We start from the raw sequence: 27,650 nt of genomic DNA, 5'->3' as shown, positions 1-27,650 counted from the left end.
CTTTAAACGTTTTTTTTAATATATATAAGAGATATGTTACAGTTTCTTTTTACTTTGATAAAGCTGCAGTATCATGGTTTTCACAGGAACTTCTTGCCCTTTCAAGAACATTCAAAAAAGTATCCACCATAGATTTAATTATTTTGTAATAAGCATTCTAGGAACTACCAGCACGTTTTACTAACAGTCCACACACCATCATTATCATCATCATAAGCATTTTCTACTTTAAAATAAAATAAAATAAAAAAGTCTTAGAAGCTTCGTATTAAAGTACAGTGTAAAAACTAGTCTAGTACTAGAATGTAGTCGTTCGTTATTATTTATAGCATGCATCAGAGGTTACAAATATCCCCCTAACCCACCCTACGCTACAGTACACTCAATGCAAAAGTAATCCTGCAAGTTAGGTCCCTTTTCAAATGTGCGGATACTGCAGCTTTAAAAGCTAATCGGGACACCACGCAGTACAGACCCGGGCTCTGCGTTTGTGACCCTTTTTTTTTTTAGGAAAATATACGGATGGCCTGAGTAACTGCGCTGTGGCAGACGGGGCACTGGGGCTCCGTCTTCTCGCAGATGCGGTTGGCGCACTCCATGCAGAAGAGGTTGTGGCCGCAGGGGACCAGGGCGGCGATCACTTCGCTCTCGAAGCAGATGGAGCAGTCGCGGCTGCCTTTCCGCCTCATGCCGGAGGAAGAGCACGAGGAGCTGGAGGAAGAGCTGGACGAGGAGGAGGAGGAGGCCGAGGAGTCGGAGGGGAGGCCCGGCAGGTGCGCGCCCAGCCCGTTGGCGTACAGAGGGTAGGAGGCGGAGGAGAGCAGGCGCCCCCCTCCCCCGCCGGGGTCGCTGCGCACTCGCCGGGCCAGGGGATGCTCCGCCCCGCCCCCGCTGCCATGCAGGGGCGGGGAGAGCCGGGCCGGGGGCGGGGCCGCGCCGCCCCGCCTCTGCGTGCTCACCAGCAGCGCCAGGTTGGCGTTGGAGGGAGCCGCGGCCGGGAAGGCGGGCGAGGACGGAGGGGGGGCGGCGGCGGCGGCGGCGGCGGCGGGGGGGCCGCGCTCGAACTGGGACCAGAGCAGGGGGGCGCCGGGCGGCGGGGCGGGGGCCAGGTCGAAGCCGGGCGGGGAGTCGAAGGGCAGCTCGGCGCAGCAGTCCGGGGAGGAGAGCGCCTCCCCGCCGTACACGCTGTTGTTGTTGTTGTTGCCGTTGTGGGTGAAGCTGAGGGCCGGGCTGGGCGGGCTGTAGTCGGCCAGCCGGGCGCTGCCGCCGCCGCCGCCGCCCCCGAAGTAGGAGTCGGTGGAGGCGCTGCCCAGCGAGCTGGAGCTGTCGTTGCGGTAGCTGCAGAAGGGCTTGCGGCCCGGGCTGGGGGTGATGCTGGGCGGGGTGGGCTTGCTCCACAGGCTGCCCGGCCCGTTCAGCTCGAAGCCCACGTCCGTGCCGTTGGCGTGGAAGTCGTTCTCGTCCGTGAGCTCGATGATGCCCCCGGTGCGCATGGCGATGTGCGCCTCGATCTCCTCCCGGGCGCGGTCCACGTTCTCCGGCATGCCCGTCACCTCGAAGACCGGCTCCTTGTCCCGGCTCGGGGTCACGATGTAAGTGTGGGTCTGCTGCTGGATGCGCTTGATCGTGGCCCCCTTGGGCCCCACCACCAGCCCCACCACCCGGTAAGGCACCCGCACTTGGATGGTGGTCTGGCCGGGCAGGTTAGGGGGCCCCGGGACGGTGCCGTTCAGAGCGGTGTTCTTGTTCCTGGAGGCTCGGATCATGGAGAAATGCTCGGCCGCCGAGATGATCTCCCTCCTGGCCATGGCCACATCTTCCTTTCTGCCCGTCACAACAAAGAGCGGCTCCTCCCCGCGAACCGGGGTCTTGATGTAGGTGTTGGTCTTTGCCCGCAGAGCTTTGATTTTACAACCTGGGAACGAGAGGTGGAAGCGGAGAGAAAAGTAGGTTACAAGCCATTATGGGGGTGCAGCCAGAGAGGGAAAAAACCGCCCCCCATCAGGTTATAAATGGCATTTACTTCGCAAGCCCAGCCCTGATACACCCCCCAACACATATTGCAGTTGGCCAACAACATGTTTGCAGTGCAACTGACCAAATCCATACAACGTGCGGTTCAACTCAATAAAAACAATTCGTGTGCAGTGAAACTGGACAAGCAAAAATAAGCAGCCCCCGCCCCACAAAAATAAATTAGTAATTCCACCCTCCTGCTAAACACATTCTTCCGGGGGGGGGGGGGGGAATAATGGTTTGGTTTTTTTTTCTTTATTCGTTAAAGAAGGTAGGAAGCAGTCGCTGTGCTGAATGAGCCAGATTCCCCAATGCGGATGCTTTATTCCAATCCTATTGTTCCACTTCCCCACTCCATTTGTTCCTTGTTTTAAAAAACCCCGTGATTTCTAAATTTGTGGGGAGATCAAGACTCCGATTTTTTCAGTGCATTTGCCACTGAGCTTTCTCTTTCGTGCAAGGAGAAAAAGACGGGTTTTATTTTTGCTGGTCGGTGAAAGTGCATCTTGAAATTGATGCATACTGCGCCTCAGAAGCACCACGTCTACTGCACTTTCTTTGTCTGTGGGGAAACCTAGTACTGGCCATAATAACACTGCAGCTTTACCGGGGACAGCCAGTGTCGCATCTCAGACACGGACCAGCCAGCATGGAGGGGAGAAAATCTTTCACACACACTCACATACAGTTACCCACCTTGCCTCCCCACTATCTCAGCGACATGCTCGGAGCTGGGCACCGGGACGCATTCTGTCATGTTCACGCTCTTTTTCCGAGGCTCGTTGTCGTAGATGGAGCTCGTCTCGTCGTTATCCAGCCCCAGCAGGGAGAGCTGATCCAGGGCTATCTGAAGGGCTCTTTGGTCATCCAGGGTCTCTCCCCCTCCACCTCCTCCGCCACCGCCGCTCCCGTTCCTCTCCATGTCTGCAAAAAGCGAGCTGGGCATAGTCCCGGTGTGTGTCAAACCCTCCTCCTCCTCCTGCACTCGGTTCAGTAGTAAAAGATCAGACACAAAGGAAAACCCAAGGCAGATGGCCAGCAGGAGAGGAGGAAAGGGAGGGAAGGCGAGTGCTGGAGACCGGGGATCAGTTGCCTTTTGCTTGTATATTTTGTATCTTTTTTTTTTTTTCAGTGCAATCCGGTTTATAAGATGTTTTCAGCACCCCCCCCCCACGACTCCCCCCCGAAGTTTTTTTTGGCTGGGGGTGGGGTGGGGGGAAGAACAGCGAGAGGAGCTCCGATGATTTCCCCCCCTTGAGTTCCTTGCTGGCCACAATGCCAAGCGATGGCAGCGTTTCTTTAAGGAGCCCCTCCCAGACTCCACTCCACTCACTCAGCGTTTTTTCCTCTTCTCCCCTCCTCGGTCTGACCTACTGCTGCAGCCAGACAGCACTGGAGGGGGGCGTGGGGGGGGGGATCAGGGAGCCGCCGCGTAAGCGGCAAGAGCTGACAGCACAATGCTACTGACACTATCGCTGTGTGAGGCGATTGGACAGGCACAGTGCAGAGGGGCCGGCATTAGGTTGGTTGACCCACTCCCTCTTCTTCCTCCGCCCCTCCAGGCAAACTCCTCTCTTTGTTGTCTAATGCAGAACAATAAAGACTCTCGACACTGGTTTGTATGGCTCAACCTTGCATGCATCACTTTCCCCACATTTCCCTTTCCTGTGTGTTAATTATTTTGTTAAAGAGACCGACTTTAGTTTTAATCGACTGTACAAAAGGCCGGCCCGGAGGTCGATTAACCTAATGGACCATCTTCCACACACCCACCTTCCAAAAAGGAACCCACGTTTTTTTTCCCGTCTGCTCATAAATCCCTTAGTTAAAGGTGCTTCTTGGTGGGGGTGGGTTATTGTACAGCAGCCAGTTGTGTGCATTGCATTGGTTGATGAAACGTTTCCCCGGGCGGAAAGCAGCCACTGAGTGAGTTTCACACTCATCAATGGCAGAGAGACTCAGGGCAAGGGGGTGTGACAGCAGAAGCTGAAAGCCAGCCACTAAGGAGAACAATGCAATCGTCCTTTACACCGTGCGCTGGCTGCTAAACGGGTACTAATCACACAACAGACTCATACTGCAATGCAACAACAACAGAGGAAAGAGACAACAGTCGATTTCACACCGGAGGGGAAATATATTGCATTGCACTCCTCCAAGCTAGTTAATAGGAACAGCCCCGGTGCGGCAACATCTCACGGTAGAAAACTCCGCTTGCAACAGGGCTGCAGCCCAAATTCCCAGGTAGGTCTGATGTTGCCGGTCGTTTCAGTACAAAGAGTCCCAGCGCGGCTGCGAATATGCCGAGCAGACAGAAGAGCGCAGCCCGCTGCCTACTCGGACCGGCTGGCTTTGCGCCTGCGCCCCCCCGCTCGGCTGGCGCTGCTCCGCCATGCGCACTGGGCTTCCACGATAGGGTTAGGGATGAGCCGACTCCTGCCGCGCTCCCCGCAGACAGCGCGAGCCGGCGGCGAGTGAGGAGCTGTCAGCGCGGCGCGGCGCGGCGCGGCGCGGCGCGGCTCCTCCAGGGCAGCTGCTGGAGCGCGCCCCTCTCCGGGAGGGGCCCGCGCTCCCCAGGGTGGGAACAAGGCACCTCCCGCGGGATTCCCCACAGAGCGGGCGCAGCGCCTGAAGTGAGAGCCCCCAGGGAGGGATCACAGCATTTTAGGGAGATTCCAGGTTGGAGGGGCTGCGGGGCATAGCACCCTAAGAGAGATAGACCCCCCCGCCCCCCCCAGCAAGGAGGTGGAGCACCTACCAGCCACACACCCCAGGGTAGGGGAAAGCACCCACAAGAGACACACCCCTCTGCGTGGGCTTAGTACTGATAGGGCAGGAGTGCAGCGCCTCCCCTGAGACACAGCCCCCATGGAGGAGTATAGGGCCCCAAAACCCCTGGGGAGGGCAAAGGGGGAACCATGCCCAGTCACAGCCTTCCTGGGGAGGGAGTACTCCAGCCTGGGTGCCTACTGCCTACCCAGGATACCTGCTGTGAGAGCTCCCCCATCAGCCCTGGGGTGCATCGCTTTGGGAAGGGCAAAGAGCTGGCCACCTTGACGCTTGCTGGTCTGCAGACTGGACTGGTTTGCACATTACTGAGGTTCTACTGGACACTTCTTCAAAGTAGAATTTTTAAAACGGATGTTTATTTGCAGTGACCTTAGTGCGACAGAGGAGAGGAGTGCGGCGCCCACACTATGAGCCACCTGAGGAGAAGGAGATCACAGTCCTATGCCCTATGGAGGGGAAAGGGATGCAATATTTGCAGTGAGATGGCTCCTAGGAGGAGAAATGTGGCCCACACGGAGACAGACCTCACACAGGAATGGGCCACCGTGCCCGCAAAGGGCCTCTTCTCCATCCTAATGATTTGGATCATGAGGTTTAAGAACAAATGCCCCTTGGAATAGAACAGCACAACAAGCACAAAAAAATGCCCTACCGGTACAGCAGTTGGAAGGAATAGCTGCTTCTCCAAGACGCCATCCCGGCCTATCCTGACAATCTCATGGAGTTTGTGCATCTTGTACTTTATGAGATTATTGTTATACAAGTGTCAGTGTGTGCTGTATGAGTCACAAATAAAACCACGCTTTCTTCATCAATCATCCTTCTACTTGTTCATTATCATGCAGGGGTAAAGCCAATCATTTACGGTCTACAGTGTGACTGGTAAATATTTATGAAGTGGCTTGGCCCTGTAATTTTAACATTTCTATTTAATAGAATCAAACTGGAAGGAAAACACCAAACATGGCAAAATGCAAATAGGTAAAATAGTGCCTGGAAAGGCAAATTGAAAGCAAAGCATATTGTGTCTGCCTGCCCCTTGGACGATGATCTGTTGGAATTGCTAGAGACATGTTTGCATTATCTCTTTCAGTGTCTCCCTGTTTGATTTGGTTGCTTTGTGCTCAAGTCCTGCCCTAGGGTCTCACCCTGACCAGTCACTAAAGCATCATATCCACCTAGTACCTTATTAGGCTTCAAGATCTGATGGTGGATGGCCAGAAAAGTGTCACTGTTCTCAGAAAAATGCCACCATTCACTTACTTATTTTTATCCTTCAGTTTTTGTAAAATACATCTATAGGCACCCACATTTGCTCACCCAGTTTCCTTGCCAGCTGTCACGTAGCACAAGACTGACTTTTTTCTGACTTCAGGGAAATTGACTAGTAATTGTTTTCCAGTGTTGCGTTTGATGGGCACAGACGTGTAAGTAGTGTGTCTGTTTAGCCAGCTGCCTGTACAAATAAGTGTAACAAGTCACAGGTAATTGTTTACACCTAGGGTTTATTGCAAATTGCTGTCATTTCCTCAGGATGTTTGCATGTTTTATAGCAAAGCTCCAATGGCCTGTTTTCTAGCAAGGACATACTTCGAAGATGAACCTTTTACAGTGCCTGTCCCACTCCCATGGCCTGATTGATTAACAATCAATTTTATTGACCACAGTAAAAATGAAATAATGATCAGGATCCAGGATCTTTCCCTGGGTTTCATGACATGTTCGAAACACTCCCATTCAAGAGATTGCTTATTTTACACATTTGTTATTCACTGCTATGGATACCAGTGATGGGTTTCATAGGAAAAAAAAATGCATAGATAAAGACATTTCTTATAAGATCTCCTCAAGGTTCCCTAAACTTCTTAGCTATTTCAGTATTAGACATCTTTTTAGACACTGTGAGATAAACAGGATGAACCAGACATTTGCTAATAATGCATCCATACAATAATTTGCTAGTAATAGCAAATAAAAACAATACTTTTCTCTTCTGTAAGGCTCTTCACCCCAGGAGCTCAAAGTGCTTTACATAGATGAAAGATCAGTATCTCTGTGAGGTAGGGAAGTACTATCCCTATTTTATAGATAGCGAAACTGAAACACAAACCGAAGTACGGAGGTGAAATGATTCTCCACATATCGGGGGCTGAATAGTGGCATATACAAGGGGGTGGAACAGCAGTTAGTTCAAAAAGGTGAATTGGTATTAGCAGTGAAATCCTGCAGTGCTTTTCCTTTTCCCTGACTTTTAAGGTTTCACATAGTAGCATAAGCGAAAGGATCGCTCATAAAGAGATACTAGACTAGTGCCTGGGATGTCACCTGTTCTTTGCATTTTTATGTGATTTCTTTCATCATTGTGTAATCCTTGCATTTTTTCCAGCATGGGCTGAGCCTGCTCTCTGACTGGGCTCCTGCCCAAAGGTGAGAGAGAAATGTTTTGTTACTAGCCTTTCCTGCCCCACATAATAGGGAAAAGAAAAACAGTCAACTCTAGGCTTATCTGCCCCCTCTAAAGCGCATATTCTACTCTCAGTCAAACTAGGGTTTGAAATGGCTCTAATTTTAGTTTTTACCCTGAGTCCACAAACTCAAATTAGTTCAGCCTTCTCTGCAGAATGATTTTGATACGTCTAGTGCAGGTCATTTTCTGGGGACTAATTACGAGACAGTGTTTCTCGCCTGCCATGAATCCCAGGGAAAGATCCTGGATCTTGAGCATTATTTCTTTTATACTGTTGCAGGAAACATTTGAGAGTAATCTACTAAGGGAGAAAAAAGTTACACTGATGTGCATTTGAACATGGCTACACGGAGAGAGTGGGGAGATTCAACAGGGTTCTATGGAATCTGGAATTCATACGGTTGTGTGCTTGTATGGTAGTGACCAAAATATATAAGATTAATGTGGATCCTCATTCTTCTATGAATGCAAGGTACTGTTCAGGGTCAATTCAGTCCCTTAAAATAACCAAAGACACTAAACGAAAATATTTTTGATGTGCATATTTCATACCATAAAATGCTAAAGCACAAAAACTCTATTCATACGGAATTACTGGAAAGCACCTGCCTCTGGGGTAAATGCATCAACCAACCAGTTTACAAGAGGGGAGGATGCATTTTGGTCAAGCACGTTGGGGAGTGCGGGGGACAGAATGTCATTCTCAGCCCTTTTAGCTTCTCTGTGCTTCCATTTCCCATCTGTAAGATGAGTTAATACTTGCTTTCTCCAGCTGTTTGTCTTGTCTAGTTAGATGGTAAGCTCTTTGAGGCAGCAGTTGTCTCTTGCTGTATAAATGTACAGCATCTCACACAATGGAGCCTTAAATTCATCTGGGTAGTCCTATAAATATAAATCATTAATAACATTAGGATCTAATGTCCATTCCATTTTTTAAAGTCTCATCTGAAAGAGTACAGTACCGTATCTCAATACAGGCACTTTAACCAACAGGTATTTCAAATTCCAGATTTACACCTCTAAACCATCCCCTCTGACTCCATGTATATTAAAAAGAAAAGGAGGACTTGTGGCACCTTAGAGACTAACCAATTTATCTGAGCATGAGCTTTCGTGAGCTACAGCTCACTTGAGCTGTAGCTCACGAAAGCTTATGCTCAAATAAATTGGTTAGTCTCTAAGGTGCCACAAGTACTCCTTTTCTTTTTGCGAATACAGACTAACATGGCTGTTACTCTGAAACATGTATATTAAGACAACACTACATGTATACTGTATTTTACGCTAGTGCAATTACTGGAAAAGTTTTTGTGCAATAATCTTGCAAATGAACATCCTTAGCACTGTGGGCCAGATAGTCAAATCAATTTAGGAGTGCAGTTTTGTTCATAATTTATGTATGCAGTTCCATAACACATACAAAGGAGCTTGCAACAATTAGCAATCTGTAGCCAAACAAGTTTCGCCATTTCTTAAAATATGCAATAGTATTTATGTCAGGATTATTATTGAATGCTTATTAACCTACATTCAACAGTGAAATCACAGAATAGTATTGGGTCAGAATTTATTTTCTTTTAATGATGTCAACTCCACCCTTTGACAGTTCTAGATATTTACAAACAGCTCATCCCAGAATCTAACCAACTGTAACTGTAAATATTTATCAAATCATGTATCCATAAGTTATTCTTAGGGTTCCAGACACTTTACACTATGGTTTGTGTAGAGATTTTTCAAACTATACTGTCGTGGAAATAAACTATAAGAAAGCAACTGGAAACGCAGCAGTTGCTTCAGTTTTGTGAATTCCGTATTTATATAATTAACTTTCCTTTAATTTTCAGAACTCTTTGTCCAAATTAAAAGCAACCCTTTAGGGCAATTTCTGAAAGAGCAAAAATAATCCCCAAACCATAGAATGGCAGTGGGCTGGTAATGGTCACGCTACCACATTATCTGTTTGGAATCACATTAAACAAAATAGAGCTGTGTCTCTCATCCTCCTACTGCCATAGATATGTTATATATAAACGTCTTTAGGTTAACAGTTTTCTTGCATGGATTTGGTTTCAGAAGATTGAAGTTGAGACACACACTTTAAAAAAAATCATATACTGTATTTTCCTTTATATTCATTTTTCCATTACGCGGCTAAGAGCAATGGTCAGGGTGTTGTAATTGCCTTGTAAACTTACAGTTTTGCTTAAAATGATTATATGTGAAAATCATGAAAACCACTTCTGAAAGGATAAATGCACCTTTACAATAACACATAAACAAGCAACCCAGGTTGCCTGCTTACTTTAAATTCTCTCCAAGTTTCAAAAGGCGTCCATCATTTTACATTTTCCTCATTTTTCACTTTGAACATTGTAGTTTAAGCAGAAGAACATAGTAAATTAATGCATAGTAAATTTAAGTAAAGGAGAAAGTAACAATAATATTGGCAAGGGGTTAAAAACTAAGGGAGGGGGAATCCCCTCTGCCCCTCTTTGTATATTGTCTGTTTAGGGCCCATTCCTGCAGACCCATACTCGTGTGTGGTCCTGTTGAAATCAATGGCAGCACACATGTACATCAGGGGTGCAGGATCAGGCACTTAGCTTCCAACTTCCTTGGGCAAAGAATCTGGTTTATTCTTGGGACCCAAGAACCTCTGAATACCAACTGGCAAAGGGGTTCAGAGAGGTTACAGAAATCTCATGAGTCTGGTGTGTACATTCTAATTCACCAAAGAATGTTATGCGAGGTCTCAAAGCCAGTGTTACACTGATATTTCACAATGATATTAATGTATATACAGATACTATGTAAGGAGATACGTATATACAGAGACTGGAAATATGTTTTAAAGTCTGTATCCAGTTATTAGTCACAAACAAAGGTGAAAAACCAGTTTTTCTCAAAATAGGAAATAGAAATGTGTATCTCTATGTCAGGATGTAAATTAAGCATTGTAAGCTAACACAACAGATGCCCATTTATATACAAAGACAAATCTTAAATGTTAATGTTATAAACAAAGACAATGTTAAAGTCAAAAGGGAAGCAGCACACAGGAAAAAGCAAACCACAGGGAGTTATCCTGTCTAAGAATACAGACAGTAAACTTTGGGGGTATTTCTGGAAGCAGACACCCTGGTACACTGCACTTAGGAAGTAAATGGACAGCATGCTTGCATTCAGAAAAATGGGGTTTCCACCAGCCTTGGTTGAAAATGCTGAAGTGGACTCTGAGTAACAAACATTTTTAGATAGAAGGTTACTGTTAATTATGTTTAGTGTTGTCATAAATATAAAGGGAAGGGTAAACACCTTTAAAATCCCTCCTGGCCAGAGGAAAAACCCGTTTATCTGTAAAGGGTTAAGAAGCTAGGATAACCTCGCTGGCACCTGATCAAAATGACCAATGAGGAGACAAGATATTTTCAAAGCTGGAAGGGGGAGAAACAAAGGCTCTCTCTGTCTGTGTGATGCTTTTGCCAGGAACAGAAAAGGAATGGCGTCTTAGAACTTAGTAAGTAATCTAGCTAGATATGCGTTAGATTCTGTTCTGTTTAAATGGCTGATAAAATAGCTGTGCTGAATGGAATGTATAGTCCTGTTTTTGTGTCTTTTTGTAACTTAAGGTTTTGCCTAGAGGGATTCTCTATGTTTTGAATCTGATTACCCTGTAAGGTATTTACCATCCTGATTTTACAGAGGTGATTCTTTTATTTTTTTTCTTCAATTAAAATTCTTCCTTTTTTAAGAACCTGTTTGCTTTTTCATTGTTCTTAAGATCCAAGGGTTTGGGTCTGTGTCCACCTATGCAAATTGGTGAGGATTTTTATCAAGCCTTCCCCAGGAAAGGGGGTATAGGGTTTGGGGAGGATTTTGGGGGGAAAGACGTTTCCAAGTGGGCTCTTTCCCTGTTATATATCTGTTAGACGCTTGGTGGTGTCAGAAATAAGTCCAAGGGCAAAAGGCAAAATAGTTTGTACCTTGGGGAAGTTTTAACCTAAGCTGGTAAAAATAAGCTTAGGGGGGTTTCATGCAGGTCCCCACATCTGTACCCTAGAGTTCAGAGTGAGGAAAGAACCTTGACAAGTCTCTAGAAAGCATGTTATGATTTTGTTTTATAGGTAACCTTTAGTTTCCAATATCCTTTTTATCTCCTGCATCTGGTATTTGATGATAAACTTATTCTTGTTTTCACTATAAATATACCTCAGTGCTGTGGTGTTAAGCAAAGTGCTGGTCCTGAGCTGAATCTTACAAGCTGGTGTATATATTGTTCCTTTGGGAACTGCTGGCCTGGTGGTTCTGTGAGTGTTCAGTGATTAAGGGAATGGACAAGGAATGCTCAGAGAGGGCTCTGGGATTGGCAGGTGCCTTTCACTAACTGCATAGAGGGAGCAAGGCCTGTGAAAACCTGGAAGGCAGTACTTGTGTTGCCAGAGGCTATTGGTTTTAGGGAGCTGATCCACAGCAAGCACAGAGAAGGTTCTTTATGCTAAGGACAGGTAGTGGTGAGGTGCCTCATATCCCTGGATACCCCTGGGGAATGTCACAATTCTAAGACCCTGCTCTTGTGTTGGGAGCTGCCAGCATGAGCCCCTGTGCCATTAGAAAGTCCCACTGAAAGCCCAGGGGTTCCCCAAAAGCACGAGAGGGTCTACACTTACCTCTCCCAATGCAGGATTTGGGCCCAAATCAGTAGAGCACCTAGCATGTTCTTGGGCATTGTACAATAAATAATAATAGATTTTGCTTTAACAGGAAAAAAAAAGAATTTTCTGTGTTTTTATGCGGAGCTCAGTCTTTTCCTCAATTTTACTCTCTGGAATGGTAGGTCACAATTACGGTGATATCACATGCAAACACCTTTGTTTTCTTCCCTCATCCCCACCACCTTTAAGAGTCTATCAAGAAATGCAGCATATAATGGTTCCTTTATTCCTGCTTAGAGAGCAAGCACTTGGCAGCAGAGAGCATCTCTTTGTTATATGTTTGTACAGTGCCTAGCTCTTTAGACACATTGCACTACTACTAATAGTAAGAGGATGCTGTAATAGAGACCCAAATTCCCTGATGGGATCTAATTCTTGCCACAGTACTGCCCTTTAGCTTGAAGTTCAGTCACATATAGATGGGGAAGGATTATGAGTTAATTGATAAGACTTGATCATCATCAGTTTTGGTGTCCACACAAAAAATTATTTTAAAAAGCCTAGGTAATGTACTGCACAATATATAATCAGGGGACGGGAGGAGGGAACCCCTGAGCCTGTGTGTATCCAACTGTAATGCCACTTTTTCTTACGATAGCATGACATCCCTCAATTCTGAATTGAGTTTCTCTCTACTGGGACTGGTCCTTCTTGACATTTTTCCAGGTCTGAAGTAGATGTGGGCCTGATCCCAAACCCTATATGTGTGCAGCCCTGAATTTAAGAGTGTTTGAAGTGTGGATCTAGGTCAGAATGCTGGATATGGGCACACGGCAGTTCTGAAGAAATATACTTCTTTTGTGAAACTCTCAATGCCCCAAAGGATTTATGGCAGCCAGAATATCATTGGAGTTAAGCAGACGGCTCAGGGGAACGATGCCATTAATAATTAATACTTCGCTAGTAGAAAATTGAGCAGTATTTCTGGGTAGTTGAAAGATAATGTTTTTCCTGTACAAAGATTCCCCCATACCTGTAACTCTTCCTACACTGGATGATTCGTTTTAGCTCTGCATAAATAACTGAAAAAGAAACCGGCACTAGATGAGATTTGCACATCTAAAATTGGACATGTACAATACGTCTCTCTCTCTCTCACTGGCCCAGCAGATGCAGAGCACGTTTATATAACACAGACATTACTGTCCCAGCAGAGGCTGGAAAGTTTTGTGAGACACAGACGCTACTGTCTCCACAAATCTGTATTTTTTGGTAAAATTTTCGTACCACAGACACTACTGTCCCTACAGTTCTGCATCTGCTGGAGAGTTATTGTTCCACATACTCTTCTACCCCAGCAGATGCTGAGAGGCTGCAAGAACGACAGGCAATTTTTGTCACCACAGATCCACATCTGCAAGGAATTAAATTGCCACGAACACGCCTATCCCTGCTGATCACTAAAGCCATCCACTACTGATAGGGAGGAAACAAAATGAGTCAATGAAACAACAATGCAGAGAACCTAGAACCCCAATACCAAATCTGCCTGCTCATTAGAATCAATGGCTCTATCCTTCAGGCTATTTCAGGAAAAAAGATTTGCTTTGTTTTTAACTGCATGTTTGAAAGTTTTTAAAAACGAACATTTATTCTGAAAAGCATTGAGGGAACAAATATCTGAAGGCTTTTTTATGTGCCAAACCAGCAGAAATACAAGCTGTCCATCCCTAGTATGTTAACTTTAACCCCATGCTGCAGGTACACGTCACCTGTGCTAGCTCATTCCCAGCTTTCTTTTGAACAGATGCTTCCAATTGTGTAGGGGGTTTAGTGAGGACAATAATATTTAGGTCCAGACTCTCAAACACACCTGTACCTTTCGCACATGTCCATTTTAAGGGGACAAATACACAATGTGCCTCCTTTAATGATTTTACATGCTTAAGGTGGGAACACACAAGTGTTTCAAAATTTGGGCCTTATTGTATTTATGCACTTCAGATGAATTTGATCCTTCATTGCACTGGTGAAAGACGACAGTAATAAAGAGGAGTTATGGTTTATGTTAGCCCTACATTATCATGGCCTGCCCCCTCCCCTCATGGAGCTGGAGAGGGCTCCAGTCCTCTGTATTTTTAGTCATGGGCCTTGAGCAGATCCCCGGAGATTGATGTGGTTTGGGGGTAACATCCCCTATTCATTTTGCAAGAGGCCAGTGGGCAAACCCTACACCCCAGTACAATGATTTGAAGAAATGCTGCAAAGGGAATCTCAGAATTCTCTCTTCAGGGTGTTCTTGCCCTTAGTTCATGGGTTTTTGGTTGTTTTTTTTTAAATCTTCCTCTGAGGCATCAGGAATTTTCAACTGGGGAAGCCAGGGGAAGAATACCAGATGTAAGAGAGCAATGGTCTGATACAGCACAGCAAATCCTATGCTCCTTTGGAACTGATTGTGGGAAAGTGTTAAGATTTTGGTTATTCGGCCAAAGCAAATGACATCTTAAGCCTGGTCATATACTTGCCTGTGCTATCTTTTTCAGATCTCACGTCCTACTGGTTAGTGGCAACGGTCTCAAGTTTGATTAATTCCGTTTACTGGAAATCCGATATTCACATGCTTCGTTTAAGGTTGGTTTGTTTATTTAGCCCTATCATCCCAATGTGCACTCATCTTGTGTTGCTTGTATGTACATTATTTCATTTCAAATTTTGGAAATGATATCTTTACCAGAGTTCATTTAGAGAACAATTTCATCAATAGTGCATACTAAGGAATTGGCTCTTTCCAATGCCCACTGAACCCTTAGTATTTCCCCCCTCACTCCTGAAAAAAATAAAAACAGATGGGATTTAGAGAGAGAGATGATAATGTTGTCTTCATTCCAGGGTGTGTGGAACCCTAGGCTGGAACAGAAGCCACTGAGGAGTTTTGGAGTTAGAGTGAGTATTAAGGGTGGATTCTAGCACACATTCACTTGAGCTTTGTGCAATCCAGAGTACGTGAATCTCACCCAGAAAGAAAAATCTCTGACTTCAGAGAAGAAACAGTGTCCTTATAAAAGCTGGCCACCTATTTCCTGAACAGATCACATTGCTACATTTACTGTGGAGGTTAATATTCATTTCAGCATGAGTGATAAACCAACATAATTAGGAGAATAAACTGACTGCTAGAAGAAGTCAACTCTGCATTCTTTTCCTGATTATGAAATACGGAATAAAAATATGTGTTTTTAAATGGCATTTCTTTGTACCAACAAATGAAGGAGAAAGTTTCATTTTTACTTCCTGAAATTAGGTTCAGAATCATACAAGTTTTGATTTTCTTCCTTTATGCTGAAATGCAGGTTTTCCAAGCATTATGGAATAAGTGTTACTATGGCAGCCTGGGTGGGGTCAAGTCTTGCATAGCGGACTGTGTGTTGACATGCAAGCTATGATCACTACAGATTCCAATGCTAAAAAGTCTCATAACTGTCTGAAGATACAGTCGAATCCACTTTTCTTTCATCTCTAGCTGAAGAAAATAATGGGAAGATTTAAACAAAAGCCATACTTATGAAAAAAGGAGAGAGGCAGGTAAGCCATTTCCTTGTTAATGTTAACATGGCTTAAGTATTTCTGCAAATATTTATCACCATAACAAACTAGAAATATTGAAATTTTCTGGTCTAGGATTTTGTCCTTTTACACTCCTGCCACCTCATTGACTTTAACAGGCTCACGTGGATGTAATTGTGGACAGGAGTTTGTCCCTTTTGGTGTAATAGAGATTTGAGCACAGCAAAGTAACACAGTTTAGGGGAGGGGAAAGAAGGAAATAAAGACACTAAGTAATTAAAGATTATTTTGAAAAAAATGGTACTGACCTGTGGGCCCTGGTTATGTTTTTTGTTATATTTTAAAGCATTTTAAAGCTTGCTGGAATTGTCAGATGATTTGAATAGATATCTGTTTTAATTTCCAACCCCAGTAACAAGGAACAGCTGCTATCCTCCAGCATGGCCCAAAATAACAACTAAAGGCAGTCACTGAGAAGTGACTCTGAAAATGGCATTGGAGGCTTTCATTTTTATTGCCTTTCAATAACTCAGACTTGCTCACTTTACAGTATAAAGAGTTGAAACCTGCAAAGTACCTTCCCTCTCTCCCCCACACACACCAGTTTACACTGACTCCAACAAGAGCTGGGGGTGCTCAGCACCTCAAAGGTGAGGTTGCACAAAGATGTTTATCCTAATTGCTAGCACGGCAAATGCCCTGTGATCTAGAAGTCAGGCGAGGTTCTTTCTGGCTCATGCATCATCATCAGGACTGAAGAGTCTGTAATCAAAGCATAACTGACTTGTACTTCTCAAATCTGCCTGAACAAGGACTCCTGGTAGCCACAGTTCGAGCAGGAGAAGCTAGGAGTGGGAAATGGATTGTGTTACTCCCTATTGCTTCCTGTGCAGGGTGGTATACATTCAGAGGGCAGTGGCCTGACCTGATGGCACCCATGAAAAGACAGTGGAAGGGAACAAACAGCTGGCACCCCAAAGAGCTTAGTGGGAGGTTGGAGGTCTGAAGGTCCCCCTCCCCAAAAAAAGCAATGGTGGGTGGGGCATTTGGGAGGGAGAGTGCTGTAAACATCCGTGACATCCGGCAGAAAGACAATGCTGTGGGGAAGGTGGATATATCACAATGATATATGTTGCCATGACATTTTTGACCATTTTGGTTCAGAGCAAAGATCTACATCCAGACAAAAAATCTCAGCACCATATTCCAGTTCTGGCAGCATCCTGATGGGGACATCACTGAGTCAACCCATCTTCTCGTTTACATGCAAGGATCAGATCAAACCTACTTTTCTGACCATAATCCCACTCCAGGTTTAGTCCTAGAAGAACATCTCCTTTTTTAAAATACTGCAGTTAATTACCATGATGCTGCTTGTTGACAAGCTGTTTCTGTTACAGGAATAATGTCCTGCCTGGTTCAGATTTTACTTTCTGTACTTCGTAGAAATTTAGATGAAGTCACCATCATTCTGTCCCAGGAATATCATTAATCCAGATAGGGAGGTATGAAGTGTACTGTACATGTTGTGTCATGTCACTCTAAAGCATAATGTCTCAGATGAATTGTTAAGAACACATGTACATGTTAAACAGAGATGCTATCACGTAAGGATAGATAATTTATTTATACACAAATAATCCGTATATTTAGCATATCCAATTTCCACGTTGCTCGTTCAACATCCCTTTCACATTTAATCATACATTGTCCTGGCTTTGTATCCTCTATTCTTCACTTTACACTATTTTTTCCTCATCACTTCCTTTTTTGGGGAAAGTTTTCCACTTCCTGTGCACCACCCAGTACTTCTTGCAAATCCCTCCTCAAAACCCACTTCTTCTGTGAAACATCTCACCTTTGATCTCATTTGTTTAATGATTAAATATATGTGTAGGCTTTTCTTTTCTATTACATCACTGTAATATCCGAGTCCCTCATGTAGATTAATGAATGGATCCTCACAATAGTTCTGTGAGATAGGAGAATCTTGTTATCCCCATTTTATAGATGAGAAATAGAAGGACAGAGAGATTAAGGCCTACATTTTCAAAAGTGGCCTCTGATTTTGGGTGCCCAACTTGAGACACTGATGGTCTTGATTTTCAGAGGCTCTGAATACCCACAATGCCTATTGTAATCAGCACGATTTATTTCCTAGCCCCACCAAATTCAATTCCACATTTCACCACAGAAACACACACACACACAATCAATTTACACCCTGAGGGGGTAGGTTGATAACCATAGGACACCCAAGAATTATATTGGTGAAGGATGGAAAAGGCTCTGACCATATTTGACTTATGCCTTAGATGCTTATTTGTTGCCTAGAGAAGCTCAGACCTCAAATACATAGCTGGGTGGGGTCAGAAGCAGGCCACAGGCCCATGCAGTCAGATATGACATCCGTACCCTATTCTATCTACTGTTAAATTTTATTGTCAACTGAGGGCAAAATCACCATTATACCAGAAACCCAACCAATCCCAACTACAACCCCCACCCAATCTGCAGAAAAATGAAATCTGAAAAAATCCCCTAAATCAGGGACCAGAGCTCTGTCCAACATCCCCGTGAAAGTATTATATTTCAGGGACAAAATTCTGCTCTCTGTTACTGGTCTTGCATATATATGTAGTTTCAGACAAGCCAACATGTCAGGACAGGACAAAAATCTTCCCCATTGAAGACTTTAGACTACTTTTTTTCCAGTTAAGTTAATCAATATTCCTGAACTTTCCCTTTTCACTGGGATTGCAGATCACTGCGTCTAAGGGCAAGCTGCTTAAACTGAATTGGAGAGGGTTCAGAGAAGAGTCACAATGATTAAAGGATTACAAAACATGCTGTCAAGGTTTCTTCCCCACTCTGAACTCTAGGGTACAGATGTGGGGACCTGCATGAAAGACCCCCTAAGCTTATTCTTACCGGCTAAGGTTAAAAACTTCCCCACGGTACAAACTTTGCGTTGTCCTTGAACAGTATGCTGCCACCACCAAGCGTTTTAAACAAAGAACAGGGAAAGAGACCACTTGTAGATGTCTTCCCCCAAAATATCCCCCGAAGCCCTACACCCCCTTTCCTAGGGAAGGCTTGATAATAATTCTCACCAACTGGTACAGGTGAACACAGATCTTAAGAACAATGAAAAATCAATCAGGTTCTTAAAAGAAGAATTTTAATTAAAGAAAAGGTAAATGTAAAGGTAAAATCAGGATGGTAAATACTTTACAGGGTAATCAGATTCAAAATGGAGAATCCCTCTAGGCAAAACCTTACGTTACAAAGAGACACAAAAACAGGAATATACATTCCCTCCAGCACAGTTTATTTTACCAGCTATTAAACAAAAGAAAATCTAACACATTTTCTAGCTAGATTACTTACTAACTTAACAGGAGTTGGAAGGCTTGCATTTCTGATCTTTTCCCTGCAAAAGCATCACACAGACCGACAGAACCCTTTGTTTCCCCCCCACCCCCCAGATTTGAAAGTATCTTGTCCCCTCATTGGTCATTTTGGGTTAGGTACCAGCAAGGTTATCTTAGCTTCTTAACCCTTTACAGGTGAAAGGGTTTTGCCTCTGACTAGGATGGATTTTATATAACTGTATACAGAAAGGTGGTTACCCTTCCCTTTATATTTATGACACATGCCTTCTATATCTATTTAGTTTAACAAAGAGAAGGTTAAGGGGCGACTCAATTACAATCTGTAAGTACCTACATAGGGAACAAATATTTAATAATGTGCTCTTCAATCTAGCAGAGAAAGGTATAATACAGTCCTGTGGCTGGAAGTTGAAGCTAGACAAATTTAGACTGGAAATAAGACATACATTTTTAATGGTGAGAGTAATTAACCATTGGAACAATTTACCAAGGGTCATGGTGGATTCTCCATCACTGACTATTTTTAAATTGAGATTCGGTATTTTTCTAAAAGATCCGTTCTAGGAATTATTTGGGCCTGTGATATACAGGTGGTCAGACTAGATGATCATAATGATCCCTTACAGCCTCAGAATCTGTGAATCTATGAATGAGAGACAGAAATCTCTTCCTCAAAACTCTTCTGAGCTATGTTAACTCTACTTCTGGGAAGGCCCCAGAGCTCCACCCTCCCTCCCTCTACTTTCACTACAGCTCATGCCACTGTGGCTTGAAGTCAGTGGGGGCACAACCAGGAGTATGCCAAGAAGAGTCTAATCTGCTGAAGAAGTCTGAGTTGTGCAGGTATTCAGATTCGCAGTTGAGAGACATGTCTTCCCCTCCACCCATCTCCCTCTGGGCTAATTTGCTTCCTGTAACAGCACACAGACATACTGAAAAGAAAAACAATTAGAGAGAAACCTGGAAGGGACTGATTAAAAGCACAAGCAGCAGAAGGCCTGATTCCTCAATCATTCATGTTGGGCAGTATTTGCATAAAGTGTCCATGTGGATTCAGTGGGACTGTTTGTGTGAGTAAAAGTGCTACTCAGCCCAAGTAACAACTGCAGAATCAGGCCCCGAATAAACAAGCACGAACAAACAAGAACAGGGATGGCCCCAAATGAATCAGAGTGAACACAAGCCATGGATCGGGGAGCCTCAAATGAGAGATTGCTCCCATGCACCCCAATTAAAAAGTGTCGTTAGCAGTAATGGATTCCTCCATAAATATGCATCAAACCTATTGGTAGTCATGCCTGTCCTCTTGCTTCAGGGAACACAGACTACACCACAAAAAGAATCCCCTCCTTCCCCCCTCCTATTTTCCGGCACTGAAAAAAAAAAAAAGAAAAAAATCTAGCAACAACCAACAAAGGCACAACTAAAGCAGTAATGGAGACTAACTGAGCTGGAACAGTTGTTTTGATGTTAGTCAGGGAAGGGTGGGGGGTCCAATCAGAGGGAAAGAGAAACATGTTCATAGGAGACCCTGTAACCTTTCACAGGGAGAAGAAAAAATGCATGACTGTTTCTGTCTGATGAGATGGGGAAACAGCAACAACTTTACAGATGTTGCTTTCAGTGAGTAACAGCACTGTGGGTGAAGGAGTGACAGATTTGACCAAGGGCCTGGTTTATAACAGATGCTCACTTCTTTTCTTCCACTATAAAGCACAATCTCTCTCTCTCTCTCTCTCACACACACACACACACACATACACAATCGGATTTCCAGTAGCTGTATTGTCCCATTTCCTGAGAGCTGTTGCTGCAACTCTCAACACTGCTTCTATGAGACAGAACAATTCTAAGTTTATAAATCATTAAAACAATGCATTCATTTATCAAACGTTGGCCACCCCAAAGATAAAGCCATTGTCTGGCTAGAGAGGCAAATCCAATCATTCTAATGAACGTATGTATTTGAAATCTCAGGGCTCATGCTAGTTGGATCTGTTTAAAATGTTTCCTGTTAGGTTTGTCCACAAGCTTCAAAAAGAAAATCAAAATATGCCTCTCAAAGTGATGCGATGATGCTTGTGAAACAGAACTGCTAACTCACATGAGATCAGGGACTGAATTCAAAGCTAGGATGTTTTTGAGATCATACATTAAAGATCACAGAACTGTTATAAATCACCTCAAACTTTAAACATTTGGCATTACTGACTTAAAAATGTCTCTGAAAAACACACACCACCTACTGGCAATTATGAAAATAAATTATTTATATATATGGATACACAGATACATACACACACACACAAAGGTGCATTAAAATGGATATGACCTAAAAAGCAAGCTTTATTTTTACATTATTATTTCTGTACATAAATGTATTCCTGTGCATGTGGCTTCCACATATTGTAACAAAATAGATATATTTTAAATGGAAACTTACAGAAAAATAGTATAGAGACAGGGCAGGCAAAGTAATAGCTTTCATTGGACCAACTTCTGTTGGCAAGAGAGTCTGAGCTCTTAGAACTCTGTGTAAGTTCAAAAATTGGTTCAACAAGATACGACCTCACCTACTTTGTGTCTCTAATATCCTGGGACCAACATGGCTACAACAACACTGCACAGAATAATAATAGTTTATTTTGAAGCTATTTCATGTGTGAAGGAGCCTCTTTCATTAATGGATCAGTGGAACATATAATTTACAGTTTAAAGCCATTTCTGAGTTGTGGTGAATTACTGCGCTGAACAACAGAAAGTTGGCAACAGGGTTCAGGGCCAGACATAGTGGGCTTTATACTCTCCTCCGTTCCAGCACACTTGTAGGCACAACATTTTCTCTCCACTAACTATGCAGTAACATCTGAAATAGGAAATGGCTGGCTGGAGGGGGCCAGCACATGGGAACAATCACTCTAGGCAGCACATTCCACTCTGCATGCGGTGCATGGAACACTGCTATTTGCTGCTCAATTTATTGCTGTTCCAAGAAGCACTGCATCTACCCCTGTTTCCTCTGACTCGCACAAGGTAAGATAACATGAGCATTTCTGCTGCTAAAGAACTACCGGTGGTAAAGCAACTGAGCAGGAGGTAAAGCTGCCGTCAGGAGGTGCTGTAGGGTAAGGGGCTACGTGTGGATGCCAAAGCCCTTTGACACAGTTTTCACCATCTGTGCCATCCAACTTTGACCTTGTATTTGGCTGGCCATATCCTCTGTCCCTTGGGCACCCACACTAGCTCCCAGATTCCAAGGGGATGTTGTGATACAATAGTGGCTCCTGAAAAGCCTAACAACATTTGAGGTGAGAGCTTCTTTTCCACAGTGAAACACATCTTGAGCAAACTCTCTGCAAGCTCTCTCCCTTCATTTAAGTTCAGCTTTCCAGATGGTATCAGTTCTGATCCACAATACTCTCTACTGACCCATTACTGAGCAGAGACTGCCAATCAAACCACCTTATGTGATGGTTTTGTGGTTGCAGGCTAGGGACTAAATCAGATTTCAATCTGACATTAATTCACAGCACCACCTAGTCACCTAAAATTTACATATGAAGCACATATACAAGAATATATACACTATATCCCTGTGCTCACACACAAATAAGCAAGGATTAACTAAATGTAATAAGACAAATGGTATTAAAACTTGGACCACCAATTGCAAAAATTGATTTCCAGATATGAAATCCTGCTAAAAAAGCAACCATATACGCTGTTATTATTCTACCAGCTCTAAACAATTTATCCAAAGATTTTAGCATTTTATTTTAATATTTTTATTATTACTCACCCAATTTTAAGATCTGGGTGAATAAGTCCCAATGGTATATTAATGTATGATTTTTTAAAAATGAAATATTTGCAAAATTATTTCTTTCATTATCCACCCAGCTCTTACCCTTATACAAAGATATTCTTTCTGGCAAATATTTGACTAGCTATACAGTGGTCTTCAGATGTGCTATGCTAAAGGATGACACCCAGTAGCAGACACACTGCTCTCTCTTCAATATGTGCATTACAAATAGTATTTTAATTGGGTTTGCAATTCATGAAAGCTGGAATGGGCTTATAAATCAGTTTAGAAGCTGAAATACAAAGCAATCCAATTCACAGGCTGAAAAGCTAAAGAATTTGGTGAAAAAAGGATGCAGTGTGGGTTTGTGAAAAATTGCTATCAGTGGGGGGAAAATGGGAATTTATTTCTTGTGCCTAGCTGTGTCAGTCTACAGTTGTGTTAAGGAATTATTCAGGTGAGCCTTATTGCAACTATAACATTGCCTGAAATAGGGCATGGTTCCATTCAAAAACTCCATCAAGAGAGGATGCTCTTCTTGAAAAGTTTTCTTCAGTAGGGGGTAATTACCAGCACCTTTAAATTATTGTGATCTTTAGCATAACTCTCTTTCTGGAAAGGAAAAAGAATAACATCTCATTTATTGTGTTTCAGGGATTCCATTTAATGTGCGCTCAATTTACATAGCAAAGTTTTTTTTTCTCGTTGCCAACCCTGCAAACTCAGCCTGGGAACCAAGTGTACAATGAAGTTATCTGCTTATTGCACATCAGACCAGTTAAAAGTTCTGCAGGCCCTAATCTACACATGTGCAACTCTGTTATCTTCACATCATGCTCTCAGTGTCACTTGTACAACCTCATTGCTTCCAATAGTTTTCACAGGTGTAAGTGATTGGAATTCAGTAAACTTTCTGATGCACATGGAATCTCTCTCTTTTTCTGCTATGTCAGTTGTAAACAGCAGTAAAAAACATTTTACTCACTAAAGCAACCAAATATGACTCTGAACACACAGAAGCAGCAGGGCTGTTGAGTAAGAAGGTGCCATTTTTACATAGTCACTTTTCCAAGTAGAATTGCACTTTAACATTTTTGTCTCTCTGCTCTCTATGAGAAATCCATAAAATACACAAATGAAAGACCGGTTCAGTGAAGGCAGAAAATGCCAGGGTGTTTTTCACTGTCCTGAGGCCAAGTGCCAGGGCCCTTCTGGGACATGCAGAAAGTCTAGTCACTGTATCTTATTCAAGAGAAAAGCCATCTGTCAACAAACTAATCACTGGACGGATTCAGAAACAACTGAAAATGAAAAGCCAATACAAATGTGCAGATGAGCCTTCAGTCAGATGCCAGGGATAGAAAACACGAATCCCTTCCGCACAGCATGGCATTTGGATCCAGCCATTTCCGTCTAGAGGGGGAAGCAGAGCAGTGACAATGCAAAATGAACGTCCAACTATGACCTTTTAAATCAATCAATATAATCACGGAGAGATAAGCCCAAGCCAAAGTCCTATATTCAAATACCTCCTGCATCTGCCAGCAGCAAAGCCAAGTGTGAGCGGATGTGCTACCACATGCCATTTAGAACTGGAGGAAGCTCTACCCTTTTTTAATTTAAACCCCGGCTGATACAGGAAAAATTGATGTTTAGTCCTGGTCTGACAGCAGCCTTAGAGTCCTATTGTTCTATGGATTTTCTCTGCTGAGTGGCTAACCCTCAGACTGACCACTGTGTCCAGTGCTAGCCAGAAGCTGGGAGCACCAGTTTCTTCACTCGTCCCCTCCCTTATTCCCATCTTTCCTCAATGGGAGTCTCTCTCTCTCTCTCTCTCTCACACACACACACACGTCTACCAACTTCCTCTACAGAAAAGGAAAATTAACTTTATAGCCACTACTCCAGTCCCTAGTGCTTTGACCAGAGCAGTGAAGGTTACCATGGATGATCACATGTTTTGCATGTGTGTAGCTTCAACACAGACCCCTGGCTTAAGATGCACTCCAGCCTCCACTTGACAAAGGTAATCACAGAAACATAGGACGGGCAGGGACCCCAATAGGTCATCTAGTTCAGTCCCCTGCACTGAGACAGGACTATGTATTACCTAGACCATCCCTGACATGTGTTTGTCGAACCCGTTCCACAAACTCCCTAGGTAATTTGTTCCAATGCTTAACTGTCCTTATAGTTAGGAAGTTTTTCCTAACGTCTAATGTAAATCTCCCTTGCTGCAATTTAAGCCCATGGTGATGATTTTTTATTCGTATTACAGTAGCAGGTAAAGGCTCCAGCTGAGATTAGGGCTTCATGGTGCTGGCATGGAACAAATACACCGGGAGAGAGACTTCCTGCCTCAAAAAATTTACAATCAAAACAGATAAAAGAGACAAAGGGTTAGGGAAAGGAAATATTATTACCTACATTTAACAGATGAGAAACTGAAGAAGAGCGTGATTAAGGCCCTGATCCAGCAAAGTGCCGAAGCATGTGCTTGAAGTTAAAATGGGACTGATGTGCATGCTTAAGAGCTTTGTTGAATCAGAGGGAAGGTCACACAGGAAGACTGTAGCAGAACTGGGAATTGAACCCAGATCCTTTCTCCTATTCCAGGGCCCTAATCACAAGACTATCCTTTCTCCTGAAAGGAGAATGTGTTTTATAAAATCATCCAAAGTGCACTTTTGCCAGGTTATTCTCCCCATAAGACAGATAATGCTTTGTGAAGCAGATCCTTCAGTGAGAGAGAAAATGTGTGTGCAGTCACTTCATTTCCTGATCTTGACTTTATATTTGCAGGTGGAAGATTACTTCATTCATTTGAATTCTGCACCAACTCTGCTTTCCTAGTGGTAGAAATATTGAACATCGCTGAGAGAATCAGGATGATTCAGAACACCAGACCATGCCATGTTAAATATACAATATACCTCAATTTCAGCAACGTTTAAAGAAGAGGAATTTCAGCCTTGCACTAATTGAAATCAACCTGAAGCAGTCAGAGCTTTTTGGAGAGCTAAAATCATAATTGCATTCCCAAAGGCAGCACCCTGTGTAAAATTAAATGTACTTGAGTATTCTGAAAGCTTGACTAATGCAGTAAATGATTGGTCCTTGAGGATTGCTGTAGATATTTGTCATTCAGCATGGAATCAGGTCAGCAGCTAAAATTAACTACCCACCTCTTACCTGTACAGCATATGGAATCACTGCTTTTCGTTCTGCTCAGTTTGGGGCCTCCCAAAATGGGTTCATTCTTACTGTGAGCCTAAATTATGGATAATCAATTAATACTGACGGACACCAATCATTCCTATTGTGTTGGGAATCAGACTCTCCCTTTGACTCCAGTCTGTATTGATTGGTTCTCGGGCAGCCTGCCATTGCTGTTTGCTGCCTCCTATTCCATCCCCTGTTAATCTGCCTAAGCAAGGCCTGCAAGCCCTACATAAATGATCATTTCTCTTCATTAGTGTGATTCTGCCTGCATGAATTCGGTAACATATGGGATATTATCATAAAGCAGCCTATTTCTCCAATTCATTTTCTCCTTTATGAAGATTATTAAATGTACTGCAAGTGTATTGGACACAATAAGACAGGAGATTCTACTGTATAGTTTATCGCTGATTTCATTTATCAAATGCAAATAGCCTCCCTTTCCCCAGTAACACTGTGCTAACATATTATAAAAGCTGCTGACTCTCCCTCCTTCATTTCCTCTAATTTATTATGGGTCTGATCTGTAATGCAAGGATGAGATTTTAGTGATCAACAGAACTAGCAGATACAGTCTGATGGAAAAACTAGAAGTACAATAACTGTCTAGTCAACTCTAATCATCGCCACAATCTGACTACGCATGAACATGAAAGATAATCATTTTGACGATGGATTATGTACGTTCAAAAATGTGCTTTATACCCCTCTCCCCTTCCCCGATTTCCTGCCTATTACAAGAAAGAGCAGATAACATGAGTCTGCTGGGGTGAGTTGTTTCCATGCTACTACTGAATGAGCACTTTGCTTGGGAATGTTGTGAACATCGGTGTAGTTCCATCTACTTGTGAGATTTATTAATTAGTAGGCGTGTCTCTCCATTTAATAAGATGTGCATGCCCTCTACTGGTGCATGTATGCATTTTAAAGAAAAAAATCACATTCTACACATCTAAATTGTTTGATAACATAAACCAGGTAAGAAACAATTCTTCAGTGCATGCAGCTGCCCATTGCTTTCTCTGAGTGCAGTACGTAATCATGTGTTTACTAACTCCACTTTGATCCAAGTTAACTGTTTTGTCATTGTTTGCGATTATTAGCTTTTTTAAGCCTGGTCACTTATGCCATTATTGCTTGGGTTTGATTTAGAGGATTAAAAACAGGTCATTGTGGTTCCACGTCACATGCATTTTTAAGAGGATTTTTTGTATGCACTGTTCCTTTAAGAGGTGCGTTGTATGAGCGGGCAGAGCAGAGCCACACAAACCTCGCGCTACTGACTACAGACTCATGGGCTGAGCTGCTCCTGAGTCTTCAGCTACAGCAGGACTTCAAGAAAAGACCTCAGCTTTCATGGATTAATCAGTTATCAAAAGCTGCACTAGCTACTGGGTAATCTGCATTAATTACCAGTAACAAAAATGCAGTAAGCCATTTTAAGCAGCAGTTTGCTCCTTAAGTTGTTTCCACCACCGATCCCAGCAAAGATGATGAGGGTTCATACATACGACGATGTAATCTGTAATCTTTACCCTGTCCCCATCTCTCAGGCCTTTTACAAACATTTTCATCGACCTATATTGGTAAGCAAAACAAAAACAAAAGTTGAATTTTAAACAGGAAAAATAGAAGAGAACGTGGTGAATCCCACTGGAATACCTCTTTGAAAAACTGGTTTCATGCCTCACTAACAGCAATAAAAACAGAGTGGGTGGTTGAGGCCAGGGCTAGAG

The 27,650-nt window shown here is 43.4% G+C and overlaps 1 protein-coding gene and 1 long non-coding RNA gene across 3 annotated transcripts; one reads left to right on the top strand and one right to left on the bottom strand.

The window, feature by feature from the left end:
• Positions 1–3,358, bottom strand: MEX3B (mex-3 RNA binding family member B). The gene is made up of 2 exons (XM_073304085.1): positions 2,713–3,358; positions 1–1,915 (listed from the first exon to the last, which is right to left on the bottom strand). Exons 1-2 carry the CDS (start codon positions 2,960–2,962, stop codon positions 507–509), a joined length of 1,659 nt encoding a protein of 552 aa, XP_073160186.1. The 5' UTR covers positions 2,963–3,358; the 3' UTR covers positions 1–506.
• Positions 491–27,089, top strand: LOC140895004 (uncharacterized). Of its 2 annotated transcripts, none has more exons than XR_012154027.1 (4): positions 491–773; positions 14,472–14,559; positions 15,449–15,510; positions 25,495–27,089. It is a non-coding gene; the product is annotated as an uncharacterized lncRNA (long non-coding RNA). The 2 variants fall into 2 exon arrangements; XR_012154026.1 differs by lacking the exon at positions 491–773 and adding an exon at positions 10,744–10,793.
• The last annotated feature ends 561 nt before the right edge of the window (positions 27,090–27,650 follow it).

This window comes from Lepidochelys kempii, chromosome 10 (genome assembly GCF_965140265.1).
Source record: "Lepidochelys kempii isolate rLepKem1 chromosome 10, rLepKem1.hap2, whole genome shotgun sequence".
Lineage (NCBI taxonomy): Eukaryota > Metazoa > Chordata > Testudines > Cheloniidae > Lepidochelys > Lepidochelys kempii.
This window is presented reverse-complemented; position numbering and strand designations above follow the sequence as displayed.